This window comes from Molothrus ater, chromosome 14 (genome assembly GCF_012460135.2).
Source record: "Molothrus ater isolate BHLD 08-10-18 breed brown headed cowbird chromosome 14, BPBGC_Mater_1.1, whole genome shotgun sequence".
NCBI classification, from domain to species: Eukaryota; Metazoa; Chordata; class Aves; order Passeriformes; family Icteridae; genus Molothrus; species Molothrus ater.
This window is the reverse complement of record NC_050491.2, coordinates 4,191,718-4,207,685: the sequence shown is the minus strand read 5'-3', so window position 1 is coordinate 4,207,685 and position 15,968 is coordinate 4,191,718. Positions and strand designations below refer to the sequence as shown.

The window sequence follows — 15,968 nt, the reverse complement described above, 5'->3', positions numbered from 1 at the left end:
ACTTGTAGCTCAGCTCCTGGGCTGGAGCTGGAATTCTTACATCCCGTTCCTTTGCTTGTGAGAGAGGAGCTGAGCCAACTGCACAGCAGCAGCTCTTTATTCTAGAGACTTACACCCAGAGCAGCAGTGTATTTTGGTTTTTAAAAAGGCAAAGCTCTCCAGAGCCTGTGCAGAAGGACAGAGGACAGATTGGTGCAGGCCAGGGGGGAGACCCTGCAGAGAGGGGTCTTGCAGGGCCTGCTGCAAGTAGCTGAGCAGACATTTAGGGTGTCTCTGACCATGTGTCCACCTTTTTCTCTTCCCTCCAGGCTTGCAGAGATGGAAAGCCAGAACTGTTCCTTCTTCAGTGATAGCCTGTCCCCTGATGACAGCCTGTGAGTTCTCTTTTCCCTTCTCCTCACCTCCTGATGGGTCAGGGCTCACTCCTGTGGCTCTATCCATGCCTAGCCAGGGTGCAGAAATGCTTTCCTTCCCAGTCCCATTGAGTGAGAGGCTCTTGGGCATCCCTGTTACTACGATCTTTTCTGAAAAATCTCTTTGCTAGGATTTCTTCTCCTAGGAAGAGGAGAAGCCTCATTTTTTAAATGTTTTGTTTCTTTGGAATATGCTTTGGAGATTGGTTATCTAAACATGTGAATTGTTTTTAATTAATGACCAATCACAGTCTAGCTCTGTTGGACTCTGGGGAGTCAGTCATGAGCTTTCATTATCAATCTTGCTAAGCCTTCTGATGTATTCTTTCCTCTATTTCTTTGGTATAGTTTTAGTATAGCGTTCTTTTATTAATATATAGTATAATAGAATAGAATAATATAATAAATATAATACAATAAATGTAATAGCATATCAGCCTTCTGAGAACATGGAGTCAAATTCTCATCTCTCACCTCATCCTGGAGACCCTCACAAACACCACAATCTCCCAACAACAAACATCAGGGATGCTGAGCCCCTTCTGAGCTCTAGGCCTGGAGCAGCCAGGAGCTCCCCTGTGAAGCTGCCTCCTTCCCCGAGGGCACACAAATCCCCTGATTCTCCTAATGAGGTGTTTCTCCCCCTGCTGGAACAGGGATGAGGACCAGTACCTGCTGCGCCACTCCAGCCCCATCACGGACAGAGAGCCTGGGGGCAGCCAGCAGGGTCCAGCAGGCCTCAACATGGATGACAAGGGAGAGCTGGAGAGAGTCCTGGCCCACCTGGAGGATGAAAACAGGTACAGGCATGGGCAGCTCTGAAAGTGGGGGTTATGGCTTGGGAGGAGGAAGGGACTGGGGAAGCCTTGCAGAGCTCAGAGTGGAGGCAGGGGATGCTGCTGGGTCTGGAGCTGGGGATTGCAGGTGCTGAGAGGGCAGGTTTGGAGGAGGGCTAAGCTGAGCACTACAACTCACTGAGGGTGTGCTCTCCAATGAAGGGAGATTACTCTGTTCCCCAAAACATCCCTTCCAACATCCAGAGAACCTGTTCCCTCCTGAACCCCAAAAAGGTTGAAGTGAGCCCAGGGCACTCTGTTTTTCTTGTCCCTGAGCCCCTCATGAACAGTGGTATTGCTGCTCTGGACCAGGGTGAGGCTCTAAGCAGGGCACACCAGCTCAGGGGGAGGTGATGCTTTCCCTGCCCTTGTTTTCAGCCTCTTAGGAAGTGGTTGCATGTCTGTGAACCCCCTGTGTGGGGTAGAACCACACACAGGCCACCCTGCAGTGCAGCATCCTGGCCGACAGGCAAAGCTTTGTCTGATGTGCAGCTCCCAGGGGTTTCCAGGCAGGATTGAGGGGATGCTGACCTGGGCTGTCCTGCAGGATCCTCCAGGGAGAGCTGAGACGTTTGAAGTGGCAGCATGATGAGGCAGTGGAGTCCCCAACCTTGGCCTCAGGCTCTCCCGAGTCAGTGCAGGACCCACGGAACGAGGAGCTGCTGGCAGAGGCGCGGATCCTCCGGCAGCACAAGAGCCGCCTGGAGACACGGATGCAGATCCTGGAGGACCACAACAAGCAGCTGGAATCCCAGCTGCACAGGCTGAGGGAGCTGCTGCTGCAGGTGTGCTCAGAGCAGGGATGGGGTGGGCTTTGCCACAGCAGAGCTGGGACAGTGGCATAAAGGGGATGGGCAGAGAAAGGGAAGCCAAGTGCAGAGGGTCATGACAACCTTCTCAGAACAACTCTTCTCATTCCAGCCTCCAGCAGAGTCAGAAGGCAATGGTTCAGCAGCCTCCTCCTTGGCTTCATCTCCACATCAGTCAGAAGGCAGCCAGGCAAAGGAGAAAGAGCACAACACCCCTGACACTGAAACTGCAGGTGAGCTGTGAGCTTGGGCTGAGCTCCTGGCCCTGCTGCCTTGTTCCTGCACCCTGCCATCCTGCAGAGATGCTGGCAGCCAGGTGTGTGTCCAGAGAGCCTTTTCCTACCCCCCTGCCCTCCTTGCCACTGCAGATGAGGTGGAAGCCAAAACCCAGGAGGTCAGCATGTGCCTGGAAGACATCATGGAGAAGCTGCGGAGCGCCTTCCCCAGCTCCCGAGGTACTTGAGTGAAATCCTCCTCTCTCACTTCTCACTGCTCCCTCAGGTGAGGCTTTCCACAGAGCCCTGCCCCAGTCCCAGCTTCCCTGCAACAGCTGATGACCTGTAGTGCTTCAGCCACGAGCTTTGCTGCTGCAGTGCTGCTAGGATGGGTGTGTGGCCTGGGAATGGAGGAGGAGGAGGAGGAGGAGGAGGCTTCACACCTGCAAGGAGAGGCCATGAGAGCTGCCAAGAGCACAGACCAAACAGATCCCTGTGATGAGCTGCAGGGCAGCCTCCTGCCCTGCTCAGGACCTGCACCCCACCGTGAGGATGGACAGACTGCCAGCACCACCTGCAGTGACAGCTTTGAGCCCCCTCCTGCCTTCATCCCTGTCAGACCCCTCTGCAGGAGAGGTCGAGGCCCCAGGAGCCTGGTGAGATGGAAGCAATGGTGCAGGCTCTCCTGGCTGCTCGGGGATGGCTCTTCCCAGCAGGGATGGGGACTGGGGCATGTGTGGGTTTTGGTTTTGGTCATTCTGCTCCTTCCCTCTGTGCTCCAGTGCAGGGGCAGCACTTGGTCTCTTGCCCAGGCTGCCAGAGGGAGCCATTGCTTGGTGCCAGCACTAACATGAGGTGGTGCTCTGCCCATGCAGACCCTTGCCCACTTTCTGCCATCCCTGAGCAGGACCCTCCTGGCTCTGCAGCAGCTTCCTTCTAACCAGCTGGCTCTGGGTCCTGTTTTCCTGACCTGTCTATTTCTCTTACAGGTATGACCTCCCTTATCTAACACCTCCTGTGAGCCAGAGGCTTTTCCTAACCAGCTACCTGGCTGCTTTCCTCCCCTCTCTCCCTGCCATGCTCCCTGTGCTGCAGCAGACCTCACACAGACTCCCTCCGAGCTGCTGGTGCAGGATGCTTGCCAGCTCCAGAAGATCTCAGGGGAACATAGGCCATGCAGGAGTGGGACTGTGGGCTCCCAGGAGGCTGGTTGGGTCACTGGCCACAGTGTCCAAGCCTGGGTGGGATGGTTCAGAAGAACTGAAGCCATGAAAACTGCCAGTCTCCCCTGGCACCCTCAGGGGATGCAGAGCTCAGCATCCCACTCTTCATCCCTGCCCAGGAGCCTCCAGGTCTATGGGCACCAAAACACTCCTGGAGCCACACAATTTTTAGAATAACTCTTTCTAACAGTGACCAGCTGCCAGCCTTATGGTTTGAGCTCTGCCACCCAAGGCTCTGCAGCCAGCCAGGCACACACCACCAGGAGAGAGTCTGTGAGGTTTATGGAGTAGGGATTGAGTCCATGTTAGAGCTTCAGCCCAGCTAGTAGCCTTATTTGAGAGGGTCTTTATAACAGAGCCTTATTGTTTAATTTGCATATATTTCTATATATTATATATATATATATACTGTACTTAAATACTCTCATGGACTCACTCTATTAAACTCTAATACCTTAAGTGTAGCTGCCCTTCGCTTTCAGACCAGCCCAGCTCCTGCTCCCAGGGGCACCAGCACCTTTCCCTGTTGCTGGGATTGCCTTGCAGGGCTGCAGTGAGGGAGCTCAGTGAGGGCTGCACCCACAGCAGGTCCTTCACCCTGCCTGGTGTCCTGGGCATCTGTGCCTTTGCCATGGCAGAGTCCTGCACAGCCCCAGCTCCATGCCTGGCAGCTCCTGCAGGGAGGGTTTCTCCAGCCACACTCCAGCCCTGGGGCCACCTGGTGTGATACAAGTGTGGGTGGGCAGCAGGGCAGGCAGGGACCCCCTGGCTGCAGGCCCTATGGGGCAGTGCAGGGAGGCTGCTGTGCCAGCTGGCAGGGCAGCTCAGGCCTGGTGGCTCCTGGGGTCCCTTGGGCTGGCTGATTTGTGCTTTGTTATGTCGAGAAAGAGGCAGAGTCAGGTGCTGCAGGGTCACCCAGAGCAGGGGCTGACATGGCCCCGGTGCTCTGGAGCCACAGGGTGTGGAGAGATGAGAGGCTTGAGCCCTTGGGGCAGGGCAGGGCTGCACAGAGGGGCGGAACATCCCATTTAACAGGGCTTGCAAGGACACAGCCAGGGCTGGTGTCGCTGGCTGGGACAGGACATGGTGCTGAACTGTCTGGGGAGGTTGTGAGCAGGTCTGTGGGCTTGGCTCTGGGCTGCTGGCAGAGGTGAGCAGCAGTGCCCACCCCAGGACAAGGCAGTGTGAGCCTTTCAGCCAGGGCTGTGCAGCGTGGAGTGCTCCCGTGTCACTGGCACAGCGTGGGTGGCTGTCCTTGCTGTCCCCTGTGCCGGCCAGCTGAGTGGCAGGAGGGCAGTGTGGTGGCATTAGGTGGCTTTGGGCATGCTGTGTCAGGCTGTGGGTGACAGGGACCCCGGGCCAGCCCGTGAGACCCCGCTGGCCCCCTCTGTTATCCCAGGGGCAGGATGGCAGCAGCGTGGGGAGCAGCAGAGTGAGGCTTGGCCTGAGGGTGTGCTCAGGAGTATCCAGCCTTGGGGGGCACTGGAGGATAAAAAAGGGCAGGATGAGGACAGAGCTGCTGGCCCCAGTGGCAGGTGTGGGGAGCAGAGGTGGCCAGGTTGGTGCTTGGGCTGTGTTTGGGAGCCAGGAGGTGTCAGGGAGGGGGGAGCAGGCTGGCTAATGCTCTGGTAACCATGTACTGTGGTGCTGCTGTCCTCACTGCTTTGTGGCATCTCTGCTCTGGAAAGAGAATAAATTTGTATTTATACTGATGCCTGGATCAGTGCTCTGGCTCTTCTGTCCATGTGCCATGCTGGCTCTGCTCCTGCAGGGCTGCTGGGACACAGCCTGCACTGTCCCCCTGGCTGTCCCCACCACCTGAGGCTCAGCAGGAGCTGTGAGCAGTGCCCCAGGATCCCCAGGCACAGGCGTGTCCGACCCCCAGCCACCATCTTCATCCTGTCCAGCAAGGTCTGTGCAGGCCATGTGGCTGCTGAGGGCTGGGGCAGGGGCTGTGTGGGGACAGTCCCTCATTTCCCCAGGAACTTTGGCTTGAGGAAACCCTTCAGCCCCCGACAGGCTGCAGACAGCAGTGGGATGCTGGGTGGGCAAGGCAGTCCTCTCCCTCCTTTCTCCCTGCAGCTCCATCAAGTTTTCAGTGCCCAGAGGTGTCTGGGTGGCCCAAGTGCTGCCTGTGTTTGCTGTGCCTTTGTGGCACAGTAGAGATTCAGAGAAGTTCAGGGTAAGGCCAGGGGCTCTCGGGCTCTCTGCCCTGCCCAGACTTGGCTGGTGGTGAAGCCTGCCAGGACAGACAATTCTTGGGCTCTCACCCTGCCTGGCAGTGCTGGGAAAGGCCTGACACGGTGCCCTGCAGGGAAATTTGGGGACACTCACACAGGAGAGATCCAGGAGCTTAAGGGGGGTGAAGTGCAGCCTCCTTGACCACCACAAGCTGCCCCATCCCTGTGCCATGGGCTCAGGGCAAGGCAGAGCTGTGGGATGTGCTCAGGGAAGCTGCTCACGCTCAGGAACAAATCCAGCCCGTGGTGCCAGGGAAGAGCTTTTATTTCTCAGCCAGCAGAGCTCGGTGGCACCCAGCTGAAAGGGCTGGAGCCGGTGAGTCGGGCAGGCAGTGCAGGGCAGGGTGAGGACAGCATTGTCCCCGTGTCACTGCTGGGCCAGTCCCAGCCCCGGGGCTCCCCCTCCGGGCACAGGAGCTGTCGCTGTGCCTCTTTGTCAGTGCCCTGGCAGCTGCTCCCCAAGCAGGAGAACTGACCCTGCTCAGGGCTGGGCACTGCCCTGCTCTTTGCTGCACTGCTCCAGGGGTGCAGCACCCCTTTCTCGGGCTGCTAAGGGGCATTTCTGCCCCTTAGGGGGTATTTCTGCCCCTCCACCCCGCTCCTCACCTTCCCCAGGGGTGGAGCTCTCTGGGGGGCTGTTGCCTTCCCCAGTATTTCCTTGTCCAGTGCCTGCTCCCTGCAGCTCCCTGCAGCTCACCTCTTCCAGAGCCTCCCCAGATGTTTTATCCTCCAGCCCTGGGGCCCCCTCAGCTGGTCCCAGCCCCTCGCTGGGAGGCTCCAGATGTGGAGCTGGTTTCGGCTGAGCCTGGGCCTCACTGCCAGCTCCCTCTGCTCTGCTGGCTCCTTGCTCCAACCCCTGTAGCAGCCCTGCTGCCTTTGTCTCCCCTGTTGTCCCACATTGCCCTGCTTCAGGCTGTTCCATTTTTGATGGTAGACACTCTTTCTCTTTGTCCTTCTCCTCTTTCCCTTTCACTACTGCCTCCTCCTCCCTCTCTTTTCCTTCATTTTCTTCTTCCTTCTCTACTTCTTCACCCTCTTTTAATTTCTCATCTTTCTCTGCTCTCCTCTCCACCTTCTCTTCCCCCTCCACTTTGTCTTCCTTTTCTTCCTTCTCCTCCTCCAATTTTCCATCTTCTTCCTCTGCCCCTTTCTCTACCTTTACCTCTTTGCCCTCCTCTTTTTCTTCCTCTTTCTTCTCCTCTTCCCTCTCCTCCTCTTTCTCTTCTTCCTCCTCTATTCCCAGGCTCTCTGGCTTTGCCCTGCAGGTGCCCAGGTTTTCTTCCTTCCCCACTGCTGTGCGATCCCTCCCTTCCACCTCTTCTCCTACAGGCTCTCCCCGGGCTTCTTCTCCTGCTGGTGCTGCCCCTTCACCCGCAGCCCTGGGGGTCCCTGGTTCAGTCTGGGGAGCCCTGGGCTGTTCTGTGACCCCAGTCCCAGCACCCTGCTCCCCCTGCCCATGGCTCTCCCGGTCCCCAGCCTCCCCCTGAGGTGCCCCATCACCCACCTCCCTGCTCTCCCGCCCCTCACGGCCCTTCAGGCCCTGGCCTGACTGGAAGAGGCCCTGGTAGCGTTTCCGATCCTCCACATGCTTCTTCCTCATCCTCTCCCCCAGCTGCTTCAGCTCCTTCTTCACGGCGGCCGCCATGGAGGGGTCGAGGTGAGCCACGCGCTGGAAGTCCTCCCGCGCCTCCCTCTCGTTCCAGACAGCAGCGTGGGCCTTTGCCCGCTTGAAATAGGCCTTGGCATTGTCTGCCAGGAGAGAAGAGCCCTCAGTGGGTGTCCTGCAGCTCAGGGCCACCAGCCACGGGAGCTGGAGAGCCTGGGGAGCAGAGGATGTCAAGCACATGTGGGGTGTGGGATGGACACACTTGTAGGGAGGGCAGGGAGACTGGGCTATGCATAGGGAGTGCAGGGATCATCATGGGAAGGGGAAGGATGGTGGTGGATGGGACAGACACAGGGATCCAGATGGCACAGGCACTATCGCAGGACACAGGATGAGCATTGTCACAGCTGGGGGATTCAGAGCATGGAGTCCCTGGGAGCCACGGGCACAGCAGGGTGGGACGCAGGGCACAGGTACCATTGTGTTTCTGGAGGAGCTCCGTGGTGTGCTCCAGCACCTCGTAGTACTCGCCGAGCTCCAGCTGGCACTGGCAGTAGTTGAGCACCAGTGGAGTGACCAGGCTCTCCAGCTTCAGCCAGCCATCCTCCCACGGCTTCTCCTGCCCACGAGCAACCCAGGGCAGCTCACGGCTGTGTCCAGCCCCTCCCAGCACCCAGGGCACGCTCTGAGGTGTGACCCAGGCAGGGGTGGGAGGTGGTGGTGCTGCTTACCTTGGCCTGCAGGTTCCTGAGGCAGATGACAGCCTCCTGGTACTTGGCGGCCGCCTGCGCGAACTCCCTGCGCAGCACCAGCCGGTTGCCCTCGCTGTGCAGCACGGGCACTGCTGCCAGCTTCTCCTCCTTGCTCATGGCCCAGGTGTCACGTTTGTATGCTGAGGGGTCCTCCACCTGCCCAAGCAGGAGGAGCTGAGTGGCTGTCCCAGCTGTTCCTTCTCTGGCAGCCATCCCCACCATCCCCTTACCCGGAACAGCTCCATGATGAAGATGAGAGGCTGAGGCGTCCGCTGCAGCTCGTCCAGGTCCTCGTATCCTGTGCTGTGGTAGTCAAACATGTTGCCCATGCCACAGCGGTGCTTCTGGCCCTCCAGGGGGTCCCGTCCCTCTGCGATCCTCCTCATGCCCCTGGAGACCAGGGCGTACATGCCTGTGTGCTGCAAGGAGGGAGCACCCTGCTCAGCCCCTTGGCCTTGCAAACTGTGTTTGCACCAAAGATGGACAGAGCATCTCTGGGATGCGTGGCTCTGTGTCCTGGCTCTGCAGGAAGGAGGGAAATGGGCATCTCTGGGCCCCTCACTCACAATGGCGTCGCACCAGAACTCTGCCACCTCCCCGATCCTCATGGAGCTGAGCAGCGTCTCCCAGATCTCCAGCTTGAACATCTTGCCCACGATGATCTCCATGGGCATGCCAGCCTCCCGGCTGTCATCGATCACTGTCCGCTCAAAGTCGTCCTTCAGTGTCTGGAAGTGGAAGGTGAACTGGCCCAGAGAGAGCCCAGTGGTGAGACCCCCTTGGCAGCCACCCCGACCTCAGCTGTGGGGTTGAGCCTGCTCTCAGCACGGACTGGCAGCTCCCAGCTGAGCCTGCTCCCAGCTGATCTGACTGGCAGCTCTCCCTCCACAGCAGGACATTGTGCTTCCTGCCCATTTGAGACAGCAAGCAGATGGTCAAATGTCTTGACATCCATCCATGCTGTAGCTCACTGCTCCCTTTGGATCCCCCTTTATAGCCCTGTGCAGAGAGAGCTCCTGTGCTCCAGGACCTGGTGGAACCCACAGTGATCTGAGGCTGGAGAATCTCCCAGGAACAACCCATTGGCATCTCACTGCTGCTTGGCACACGGCAGGAAAGGCAGATTTCAGCAACCCACTGGGGCTGCTGAGCTCTAAGGGTGCCAGGGGCAGGAGGTGTCCCAAGCCCAATGCAAGGTAAGGCTGTGGGCATTGCCAGCTCTCACTATGAGAAACATGGCTGGGAAAATTTCAAAACTTTGAATTTTGAAAATTCAAACCAGCCCAAACCAGCCCCTCCTGCACCCCTGCTGTGAGGGCTCACTCTTCCCAGACCTGGATCTGGCCTTGTGAACCACAATGGGCAGGGATGTCAGACCCACTCCCTCTCCCAGGGCTCTGGAGGAACAACCCAGACAATTTACCTTGCTCCCATCCTGCAGCTTCGGCAGCTCCCCTTGGCCTCCATGCAGAATCTTCTTTTTGACCCCTTCCACATTCAGCAGGTAGGTTTCTTCCATGGCTGCTCACAGATCACACTCACCCCAGCACACTCTGGCCCTTCTGGAGCTCCACGTCTTCCTTAGGTGTCTCTTTCTTGATTATCTGGACATACACATCAGCTTCCAGGGCTCCTGCTGACCTTTTCCTTTCTGTGCTGGGGGCAGAGCCTTCTTCCCCTGCCCGTGGGTGGTGAGAGGGGTGTCCCCTCCTAGCACACACTTGCTGAAGCCCCCGGTGTCCTCTGTTGCTTTCTGTAACCGCCCTTCTAATCCTCTTCCCACCCTGCCAGGTTAATCTGGGATTTGCCTGCATAGTCTGTGAGGAATTACAGGAACTCCCTGATCAGGAGGGCCTCGTTCCTCCCACCAAGTGCCAGCACTTTTGACCCAGCTCCATGAAGAGCACTCTGGGGAAGGAGCCCAGCAGTGCCCCACCAAAGATGCCCAGGCACAGCTCCCTGCCAGGGGCTGTGTGGTTGAGAGACCACAAAGGAACAGACCAGGCTTGAAAAGGAAACTTTATTGAGTTTGGTTTGCAGATATAAGCACTCCTCAAACACAAGAACAAACTCTTACCAGGCCACAGCCCATCAAATCCAAGACTCAATAAGATGCAGAAACCAGCACTGTGCTGTCCTGGGGAGGCCAGTGCTGACTATTGACAGTAAATCTGTTTTTTGGCTGCTCTCACAGCCATAGTCCAATTCTTTAGCTCCACCAGCCAAAGCCAGCACAGTGGATGTGACATCAGCTCTGGACATGGACCCTGTACCACTGCCCAGCAGCACATGTGGCAGCAGAAGTGTGTGACTAAAGCAAGGACTTCAGTGTGGCAGGTGACCACCACTTCCAGCTCTGCTCACAGACCCAGGCCCACTGCTCACTTCTCCATGAGGGACTCCAGCTGCTCCTGCAGGGATGCCATCTGGGAAGAGAGAGTGAGATGTTACAGTAAGGCACATCTGGGACCCCAGGCAGCCCCAGCCCACTTCTTTAGTTTCATCTTCAGCAATGACTTCCCAGCCTGACAGCAGGAACAGGTGAGTCAAGGGAAAAAGAGCAACTTGGAAGATGCAGTTGTGATGGAAGAGGCTAAAAATGGCAGATCACTGCCACTCCAACCAGTCTGGCCTTGTACCTATGGATCCCCAGGATGAAACATCCCAGACCTCTTTTCTAATGACTTCTCCTCTGCTAGGAAGAGAAGATTCTTGCACATCTTCTACCCACAGCAGTGGATGCTCTCCCTGTGTGCTGCCTGGAGCTGTGCTTGGGCTCCTCTGGGACAGAACTGGCACTGCCCACAGGGATGTGAGAGTGAGAACCTCCTGCCTTGGTACCAGGCTGGAACAGAGCTGCCCAGGCAGGAAATCTGCCACAACCCTACAGCCACTGCCTTCCTGGTACAGGGGTGCTAACAGGTCTGTGTTCCACCCCAGACAGCAATCCTGGCAGCTCTGGACTGCTGACTGGGCATGGCTTGGCTGCTCCAGAGGGAAGGCTGCAGTCAACCCTACTCCTTGTATCTCCTTCTGCCTTGGGAAGCTCCAAGCACTACTGATGACGTACAACCCCACCTGAGGTACAGATACAAGCCCACCTGAGCTGTAACCTGGAGTTCACAGCAGCTGCTGTGCTGGAAGACTCAGGGAACTCTGTCAGACCAAGCCTGGAGCAGTGTTGTGCCCCAGTACCTCCTACTCCACTGTGGGAGTTTCCTCACCTGCTGCTTCTCTCGCTCTTCTTGCTGCTTGAACTCATCCAGCACGGCCTGGAGACGGGTCTGCAGACACAAACATGGACACCAGAGCTAGCAGTGTGCTCTCAGCAGAATGGGTGCTGCTGCCACACGTCACATGGTGCAGTGACAACCACCCCCTTGTCTCCTCCAGTTTCACAGATTATTTTGCCTCCACAGGGAAATGCTGGAGTGTGTACAGCCACACCACAGCTATTTTTAACCCAGGAGGCAAAGGCTCCTGGCTTCTCCAAATCAGCCTGCTGGATCTAATGGCCAGCCAGTGTTAAGCAGGTCTGAAGAGACCCCAGGAGAGCTCTCACCTTGAGGGCAAGGTTCTCCACTTTCATGATGAGATCTTCCTGGCGCTTCCTCCTGTCTTGAGTTTCCTGGAGTTTACTTTTCAGGTTGTCAATCTGTTTCTGGATGCCCATGGCTGGAAGGGAGAGTGAGCTCAGACCAAGAGCAGCAGCAGAGCTGGGAAGCACAGCCTGCCTGGCACCCCAACAATTCTGCCATGCTCTGCTGGCCACTCACCGATCTGGTTGGACCCCTCATTCTCCTGCTGCTGCCCATCAGACTCATTCAGCTTGTCCTGCAGCTGCCTCTCCAAGTCCTCCTCAGTGTCCATGATGTTCAGATCTTCATCATCATGATGATCCCTCTCATCTTCATCCTCACTGCTGCTGCTGATATCATTAAATATCTCCCGCAGTTCATCGTGTTCTAGTTGGGGGGAAAAGAGTTAAAACACAGCTGATGAGCTGCCAGTGCCCTTTGCCTGCCAGGGACCACAGCTAGAAATAAAACAGCCTTCCCCACTGCACCTGAGGAGCCATGGCCTTGCTTATGCCCTGACATCCCTGGGGAGGAGATGTCCAGGCTGGTGAGTGAACCGTGGTTGTCCACTTCTTTAGTTTCATCTTCAGCAATGACTTCCCAGCCTGACAGCAGGAACAGGTGAGTCAAGGGAAAAAGAGCAACTTGGAAGATGCAGTTGTGATGGAAGAGGCTAAAAATGGCAGATCACCGCCACTCCAACCAGTCTGGCCTTGTACCTATGGACCCCCAGGATGAAACATCCCAGACCTCTTTTCTAATGACTTCTCTACTATTTCAGTTCCTTCTCACTACAACAGCACAGTCCACCAGAAAGGTCACCCTGAGGAAACAATAAACTTTGAACAAGGCAAAGATGAAGCTCCAAAACTTCAGCGCCTCTTGTGTGTTGATGTCCCACATCATGCAAAGCTCAACTTGCTCATTCCAGAACACCCAGGTCACACACATGTCCTTGTCCTACTCCTGAGCTTTTTTCCCACTGAAAGGATACGGACACTGACAGCCTCAGCATCAGTGCTCAGGAGACGTTTCACCTCTTTTTCCACATCAGGAGACTCAATATACTGGGCCAGAGAGGAGAAAGAGAACAGAGACACTGTTAAATGCCTTGTGCATGCTGCTGCTGCTGGCCAACTGAAAGGCTCCACCTCTGGATAGAGCACTGTTTCAAGGCTTTCTTATCTTTCTGCTCAGAGTTTGCTCATATTTAACTGCGAAGTAATTTATGCACTCCCCAAAAACAATCCATCTTTTCTGTACCTTGGTAGGTTGAGTGCTCTCACTTTTCTGTTTATACTATGTATTTCATAAGACTTTCTGTGTCTATGCAGAAAGTCCTTGAGGTGTTGACGGTCAACTCAACTGAACTCAAGTGAACTCAAATCCTTCCCATCCCACTCAAAAGAAAGCTTCATTTTTCACTTTTAAATTAGTCGTCAGGAATTTTACTGCAGTGATATCAAATCTCTCCTGTGGGCTACAAGAATGTCTCAAGTAATTTGCTTCCCAAATGTCATGCAAAATCACACTCAACCCCGTTCCCAGAAACTGCAAAGGAGAGAAGAACAAGTCTTCCCAGCCTCAGGGTGCTGCATCTCCCCAACACCTTGCATGGCTTGTGCATATGCACAGAGACAGTCTCTGAGCTCCATCTGTTGTCACTCCCCCAGCTGAAGTGACACTGGTACTATTTGAGGAAGGGAATGGGCCGTGCAGAAAGAGAAGATTTAAGCTGGGAAAGCAGGAATGAGTGAAGCCTCATTTCCATGGGAGTCTTTCTTTCTTTCTTCTCTATGAGCAGGAAGAGATGTGGTGTGGCAAGGCAGCCACAGGAATGAGGTCCAGCAGTGCTCTACACAGAGGACTTTCCCCTCAGGAGCATCTCGGAAAATGCAGAGGAAGCACCCAAAGAAGCGTTTAAATCTACTATCCTACCCTCACCCTCATCTCAGGCAAGGAAAAGTGAACAAATGTTAGAAAACACATGACTTCTGGACCAATCACAGTTACAGCTCTAATGTCCCTGCCCTCCTAGCCCTTGGGTATTTCACCTGCATCTGAGTGAGAAGCAACTCACCTTCTTCTTAGCTGTCTTCCGGAACCGCCGCTTCCGTACATTTTTAAGGGGAAGGGTGACTGTGACAGAGGAAACACATTTTATGTGTCAGGCAGATGGCCCAGTGAGAGAAGCACGTGTCAGAAGGGAGAAAATCCCTTCTGCAACAGAGACAGCCATGGAAAGGAGCAGCAGCACTGCCAGTACCTGGCAGCTGTGAGCACCCAGCTCAGATGTGAGGTACTGGGGTGGAGGGGCTTGGCACAGCCTCTACTCACTGCCATGGTTCCATATGAATTTCTTCTCTCTGTCCTTGTCCTTCTTCTTGTTTGCCTTGGGGTCAGTGGTCACTGTTTGCTCTTCCAAAGGTGGGTACAGATCACCATCCACAGTGCAAACAAGCATCTGGAATCCCCACATGAGCACAAGGATGTGAAGGAACAGTGACTGCCCACTGCACGTTGTCAACCAAGGGGATTCAGGGGCACAGGGTGTGGAAAACACAGCTGCACCCCCAGCTCAGTTGGACATAGCAGCAGTTAAGCTGTCACAAGGGCAATCACATTTCACACTTCAGGAATGAGGTTTCTAAAGACCAAGTGGAATGGGGAATTTTAAACTGCTAATGCTGTGAGATACAGGAATTGGGCATGTTACAATGGGTGTCCAGCTGCCAAAGTGTACAGGGGTTTTCCTGGAGGGGGAGCAATGACTTAAGCTGTTGGTGCAGGCAAGAAGGACAGCTCATACCTGGCAAATATCTGCTGTCTTGTAGAAGGTTTTCTTGTCGATGGTTTTTAAGCTCTCGATGATGCAGGGCAGATCCACCAGCTTGGCTGCCAGTGGCACCCGGTCCACACGGACAATCCCATGGCGCCCGTCCGCTGGGGAGAACCAGGGGCAGGTCAGTGCTGTGACTCAACAGCCACCCTGGGAAATACAGCCCTGGGCAGCAGGAACTTCACAGGACAGCACGTGCAGGTGGCACAGCTTTGGCTGTGGGCAGGCAGAGGTGCCCAGAGCAGATGCTCACCATGCCCTGGTGCTACTCACTCACCATGCAGCTCAATGGTGAGCCTGTCCTTCAGGTTGACATTCCCAGACTGGACTGCTCGCCGCACAGTCGAGGCATATTCCTGAGAAGGGAATTCTTCAGGAGGTGGTGTGCTTCCTCCAAGAGTTACTGAATGCTTCTGCCCAACCTACCCAGCTTTAAACACCTGCCATCCACATGCTGGATAGCAACTGCAAGAGCCAGGTGAATTGCACCTTCCTCCCAACAGCATGTTAATGTGGCTCTGCTATTCCCAGTGCTCTCCATACCCCTGGCTGTGACAGTGGTGTGAGTTTCCTGACAGAGACACCTGCCAGAGCTCCACAGGACTGTGGGCACTTAAGAGCTCCCCTCACTAAGCCCTTGTGGTCCTAGCAGGACATAGTGTCACAGAATCCCAGAATAACTGGGGGTGGAAGAAGAGATCACCCAGTCCAACCCCGCTGCCAAGGCAGGGTCACCTGAAGCAGGTGATACACCGACACATCCAGGTGGGTTTGGGATGTCTCCAGAGAGGGAGATTCCACAGCCTCCCTATCCAGCTGTTTAATTGCCCTGCCACTCTCAATGGAAAGTTCTTCCTTTGGTGAGGTGGAACTTGTGTTTTAGTTTATGATCCTGTCGCTGGGCACCAGAAAAAGAGTCTCAGCTTTACACACATAACAAACAGCAACGAGGGCGCGTATCGCCACTGCAACTAAAGAACCAAAACCTTTTACTGAAAGGTCCTCCCAAACCCTCTGGGTTGTCTCTGAGCCTCCTGCACAGAGCGGCAGGAGCACCCCTCTGGGGAAGGCCGTGGACAGCCCGTTCAAAAGGATGGGAAGGGGCTCCCCAGCCCCCAAAGCACCCAGCCGCCTGCTTCCACAGCCCAGAGCCGCAGCTTCCCCACCGCGTGTCACCGCCGGGGGCAGCCGGTGCCGGCCGGCCAGCCGGGCTCAGCCCGGTGTAGCCGTGAGGGGCCGGGACGGACGGAGCTCTTACCGGGGGCAGCCGCAGCACGAACTGGCTCTCGAGCTCGTGCGGAGCATCGTCCTTGCCCTTGCTCATCCCGCCTCCTCCAGCTCCGCCACAAACACAAACACGCGGTCACGGCGCCCAGGGAAGGCTCCCGCACGGAGAGCGCAGTCCCCAGCCCAGGCCGGCTGCCCGAGCCGCCGCAGCCCCGCTCCCGGCCCGGTCC

At 56.0% G+C, this 15,968-nt stretch overlaps 3 protein-coding genes across 4 annotated transcripts in view; 1 reads left to right on the top strand and 2 right to left on the bottom strand.

Annotated features, from left to right (window-relative positions):
• The window catches only part of DRP2 (dystrophin related protein 2), a 31,629-nt gene extending 26,421 nt beyond the window's left edge, over positions 1-5,208 (top strand). For both annotated transcript variants that reach the window (XM_054516351.1, XM_036402119.2), the window contains exons 19-24: positions 309-374; positions 1,070-1,213; positions 1,797-2,034; positions 2,171-2,291; positions 2,427-2,513; positions 3,263-5,208. In XM_054516351.1, coding sequence (XP_054372326.1) covers positions 309-374; positions 1,070-1,213; positions 1,797-2,034; positions 2,171-2,291; positions 2,427-2,513; positions 3,263-3,282 — 676 coding nt within the window. In that variant the 3' untranslated portion in view covers positions 3,283-5,208. The remainder of the gene's footprint in view (positions 1-308; positions 375-1,069; positions 1,214-1,796; positions 2,035-2,170; positions 2,292-2,426; positions 2,514-3,262) is intronic.
• A 1,851-nt stretch (positions 5,209-7,059) lies between these two features.
• Positions 7,060-9,613, bottom strand: LOC118698826 (aryl-hydrocarbon-interacting protein-like 1). Its single transcript, XM_036402366.1, has 7 exons — positions 9,518-9,613; positions 8,661-8,840; positions 8,325-8,513; positions 8,074-8,250; positions 7,820-7,961; positions 7,264-7,485; positions 7,060-7,115 (listed from the first exon to the last, which is right to left on the bottom strand). The coding sequence occupies exons 1-7, from the start codon at positions 9,611-9,613 to the stop codon at positions 7,060-7,062; spliced, it is 1,062 nt and encodes a 353-aa protein (XP_036258259.1).
• Positions 9,614-10,100: 487 nt separating this feature from the next.
• Positions 10,101-15,962, bottom strand: TAF7L (TATA-box binding protein associated factor 7 like). The gene is made up of 11 exons (XM_036402121.2): positions 15,770-15,962; positions 14,789-14,867; positions 14,482-14,615; positions 14,010-14,136; positions 13,753-13,811; positions 12,667-12,739; positions 12,161-12,277; positions 11,871-12,059; positions 11,657-11,769; positions 11,319-11,378; positions 10,101-10,520 (listed from the first exon to the last, which is right to left on the bottom strand). Exons 1-11 carry the CDS (start codon positions 15,833-15,835, stop codon positions 10,476-10,478), a joined length of 1,062 nt encoding a protein of 353 aa, XP_036258014.1. The 5' UTR covers positions 15,836-15,962; the 3' UTR covers positions 10,101-10,475.
• Between the last annotated feature and the right edge of the window lie 6 nt (positions 15,963-15,968).

Coding starts and splice junctions, on each gene's coding strand:
- LOC118698826 (XM_036402366.1), bottom strand. CDS start 9,613: ATGGAAGAAACCTACCTGCTGAATGTGGAAGGGGTCAAAAAGAAGATT. Junction 8,514..8,660: donor AGTTCTGGTGCGACGCCATT/GTGAGTGAGGGG, acceptor CCCTCCTTGCAG/CACACAGGCATGTACGCCCT. Junction 7,962..8,073: donor TCAGGAACCTGCAGGCCAAG/GTAAGCAGCACC, acceptor GCTCGTGGGCAG/GAGAAGCCGTGGGAGGATGG.
- TAF7L (XM_036402121.2), bottom strand. CDS start 15,835: ATGAGCAAGGGCAAGGACGATGCTCCGCACGAGCTCGAGAGCCAGTTC. Junction 12,278..12,666: donor TGCTGAGGCTGTCAGTGTCC/GTATCCTTTCAG, acceptor TCCTGCTGTCAG/GCTGGGAAGTCATTGCTGAA. Junction 11,379..11,656: donor TGGAGAACCTTGCCCTCAAG/GTGAGAGCTCTC, acceptor TTGTGTCTGCAG/ACCCGTCTCCAGGCCGTGCT.